The sequence below is a fragment of the Nematolebias whitei genome, chromosome 6 (genome assembly GCF_014905685.2).
Source record: "Nematolebias whitei isolate Nwh7 chromosome 6, NemWhi1, whole genome shotgun sequence".
NCBI classification, from domain to species: domain Eukaryota; kingdom Metazoa; phylum Chordata; class Actinopteri; order Cyprinodontiformes; family Rivulidae; genus Nematolebias; species Nematolebias whitei.
The window spans coordinates 48,671,379-48,675,130 of NC_056503.1; the positions used below are offsets into that span (position 1 = coordinate 48,671,379).

The 3,752-nt window shown below is 39.3% G+C and overlaps 1 protein-coding gene across 1 annotated transcript in view; it reads right to left on the reverse strand.

The window, feature by feature from the left end:
• Window positions 1–1,696: 1,696 nt before the first annotated feature.
• LOC119411027 (probable inactive protein kinase DDB_G0270444) overlaps window positions 1,697–3,752 on the reverse strand; it is a 4,184-nt gene continuing 2,128 nt past the window's right edge. Inside the window, exon 2 of the mRNA XM_037677950.1 lies at window positions 1,697–2,341. Within this exon, the coding sequence (XP_037533878.1) occupies window positions 1,697–2,341 (645 nt within the window). The remainder of the gene's footprint in view (window positions 2,342–3,752) is intronic.

Below are 3,752 nucleotides of genomic sequence, written 5' to 3' on the forward strand. Positions count from 1 at the left end.
CTGGAATGAAGGCGTGGACTATTTTTTTCAAGGTCAGGTCTGGTCAATACGGACTTGAGCTGAACTATCCGCCTGAACTGGAAGAAGTTTTAAGCAGAACAGGGATAATGTGTTCATTAAACTTAAAGCCAGAACCATCCTGGGATTTGTAACAGTTTAAGATTCGGCTCAAGAGAGTCCAGGTTTACAGGAACAGAGATAACAGTAGAGTTGGGGCTAAACAAAATAATTTCAGTTTTCTGATCATTAAAACTTAAAAATATGAATTCATCCATACCGTGATGTCATCCAGACATTTTAACAGAGTGAGTGGAGCTGGAACCGTTGGGTTTTAATGGCAGATCAATCTGACGATCATCAGCATCACAGTGAAACCAAAGACCAGTTTCCTCAGGACACACTGGTGGCGGCTGCTGTGACTTTTAATTATTGTAACTTTTATGTTTTTAAAATACTGAACTTTATTTACAAATATTTTTCACAGAGATGCGTTAAGATCTCTTCAAGACTTAAAAAAAATGTTAACGTTTAAATCTGCTTCAGTAAACCGTCTCGGTTGTAATCATTTACTTTTAGCTACCATTTAGCTATTTTTAGCTAAACTTTAGCTTCAGTCTACTATTCTGCTCATTTCAGCGTTCAGCTGTGGTTTTACTCATTAACTTTGAACTTTTATTTAGTTTTCTGGTTCTGCTCTGCTGGTTTAGTTATAAACTCGACACCTCCACAGATAGACTTTCTTTTTTTAACCTTTCTACAAGTCTAAGCTAGCCTTTTGTAGCATTTAGTCTTTGCTACTTTTATCTTTTAGCTACCATTCAGCTACTTTTTGTTTTTAAAGTAGTCTTTTGCTACTTTTAGCTCTAAGTTATTGTTCTGCAATTTGTAGATAGTTTTTTATTTTATTTGATGCTGTGATCTTTTTGTTAAGCACTTTGGTAAGAGTTTGTTTTAAATATGATATATAAATAAATCTGGCTTGACGATTTATTTTTTACTTTTAGCTAAAATGTTGCTATATTAGCCTTTAGCTTTTGTCATTTTGCTAGTTTTCCACAGATGAGATTGGGATTGGATAAACTAGTAACTCCAGTAATCAGTCCAGATTATTTATTAACAATATAAACTAAACTGGGTGGCACGGTGGTGCAGTTGGTAGAGCTGCTGCCTCTTAGCAAGGTCGTGGGATTGAATCCCAGCCAGGGGTCTTTCTGGGTGGAGTTTGCATGTTCTCTCCGTGCATGGGTGGGTTTTCTCCAGGTACTCCAGTTTCCTCCCACAGACCAAAAACATGCATGTTAGGTTGATTGGTAACTCTAAACTGTCTCTAGGTGAGAGAGAGAGAGAGAGAGAGTGAATGGTTGTTTGTCTCGTTTGTCTCTATGTTCCTGTGATGGACTGGAGACCTGTCCAGGTGTCCCTGTGATGGACTGGAGACCTGTCCAGGTGTCCCCGTGATGGACTGGAGACCTGTCCAGGTGTCCCTGTGATGGACTGGAGATCTGTCCAGGTGTCCCTGTGATGGACTGGAGACCTGTCCAGGGTGTCCCCATCTATCGCACAGTGCCAGCTGGATAGGCACCAGTGACCCCCGTGACCTGGAAATAAAGAAGCGGGTAAAGATGATGGATGGATAATCTAATCTGTGTGACAGCTACACCAGCTGTGTTAATCTGAAATATGCAGACTGAGATATTTAGATGATCTGGTCTCTGATCAGGTCTCTGATCAGGTATCTGATCTGGTCTCTGATCAGGTCTCTGATCAGGTCTCTGATCAGGTCTCTGATCAGGTCTCTGATCTGGTCTCTGATCTGGTCTCTGATCTGGTCTCTGATCTGGTCTCTGATCAGGTCTCTGATCTGGTATTTGATCAGGTCTCTGATCTGGTCTCTAATCTGGTCTCTGATCAGGTCTCTGATCTGGTATTTGATCTGGTATTTGATCAGGTCTCTGATCTGGTCTCTGATCAGGTCTTTGATCTGGTCTCTGATCAGGTCTCTGAGCAGGTCTCTGATCAGGTCTCTGATCTGGTCTCTGATCAGGTCTCTGATCTGGTCTCTGATCAGGTCTCTGATCTGGTCTCTGATCTGGTCTCTGATCAGGTCTCTGATCTGGTCTCTGATCAGGTCTCTGATCAGGTCTCTGATCTGGTCTCTGATCTGGTCTCTGATCTGGTCTCTGATCTGGTCTCTGATCAGGTCTCTGATCTGGTCTCTGATCTGGTCTCTGATCAGGTCTCTGTGGTCTCTGATCTGGTCTCTGATCTGGTCTCTAATCTGGTCTCTGATCTGGTCTCTGATCTGGTCTCTGATCTGGTCTCTGCTGTGTCTTCTTGCCTCCTATATTTATCTGATGGTGTTTTTTCTGCCAGGCTCTCGTGGCAGACGTGGTGTTACAGCACGCTCAGTTTCTCAGAACCATCTGTGTTCTGAGGTTCTGCTAACGTGTTCTCTGTGACCGAGTGCAACAACCGGAGCTTCACGGTGTTACAGGCTGTGAACACTCATTCAGATTAAATCATCGAACTCTAAACTTCAGGCTGTCATCTGTCCATAAACGGCCACGTTTCCTCCTCCAAGCAGTTTCAGATTCATAAGGAACAACAAAATGATTGAACCAAATATCAGCAAAACTCTAAAGCAAAGAATAGCCAAGTGCTAGCTAAAGGTTGAAAATTTCAAAACATTAGCATAAAACAGCAAAACACTAACCACAAGCTAAAGTTAGTGAAATGCTAGTTAACTGCTGAAACTACAAAAATGTTAACCAAAGGCAAAACGTAGGAAAACGTTGAAGATAGCAAAACACCAGCACTGAGCGTCAAAATCTTAGCCAAACGCTGAAAGTAGCAAAACATTAGCCAAAAACAGCAAAAAGCTAACATAAAGTGGAAAAGTGCTAGCTAAAGGCTAAAACTAACAAAAAAACTAGAAAAGCAGCAGAACGTTGGTTAAAAGTAGTAAAATGCTAAAAAAAAAAAAAAAAAAACTACTCATGTTAGCTACAACAGCTGTTCCACATGAACAAACAAACGTTTATAGTCAGTTTTACAGACATCAAGTTAAATTTAAATTTGGTGTGGTAGTAGCCGAGAGTCATCCTCAACACATTCTCTGAAAGCTAAATGATCACTCAGACCTTTATTTAAAACATTGTGTGTCAGCTGACATTTATTCCTTCAAAGAATACTTAAGAAAGAATACTTTAATACTTAAAGATGCTAAACACAAGCTAAAAGCTCAAGTGAGTTAAAGCCCAACTAAATGCCAAAAATAAGATAAACACTACCCTGTACTTAAAGATTAATGAAGAAGATTGCTAGCTAAAAAAAAAAGCTAAATTGAGCTTCAGGCTAGCTCAAAGCTAAACAAAGCAAAATGCTAGCTGAAGCAAAACACTAGCTAAGCGCTTAAACAGCTAAGTTGTATGAAAAAGCAACATAATACTAGGTAAAACAGTTACGATACTACGGACAGGCTCAAATAAGTTTTCCTAAGTAAATGCTAAAAGCAAGAGAATAAACTGCTAGCTAAAAACAAAACTAGCTACTTTTAAAAACAAAGTAGGAAGGTGTGTAGATAAATAATAAATCAGCAGAATAAAAAAAATTAATATATTTTTAGTTCATAGTAGAATAAGTCTGAATAAAGCATAAAATTAAAATATTTACAGTTTAACAAGAACATATATATATATATTAAAAAAAGCACCCACAAAGCCCCGTGGCTAAGAGCTAAAGTTGCTACAAAA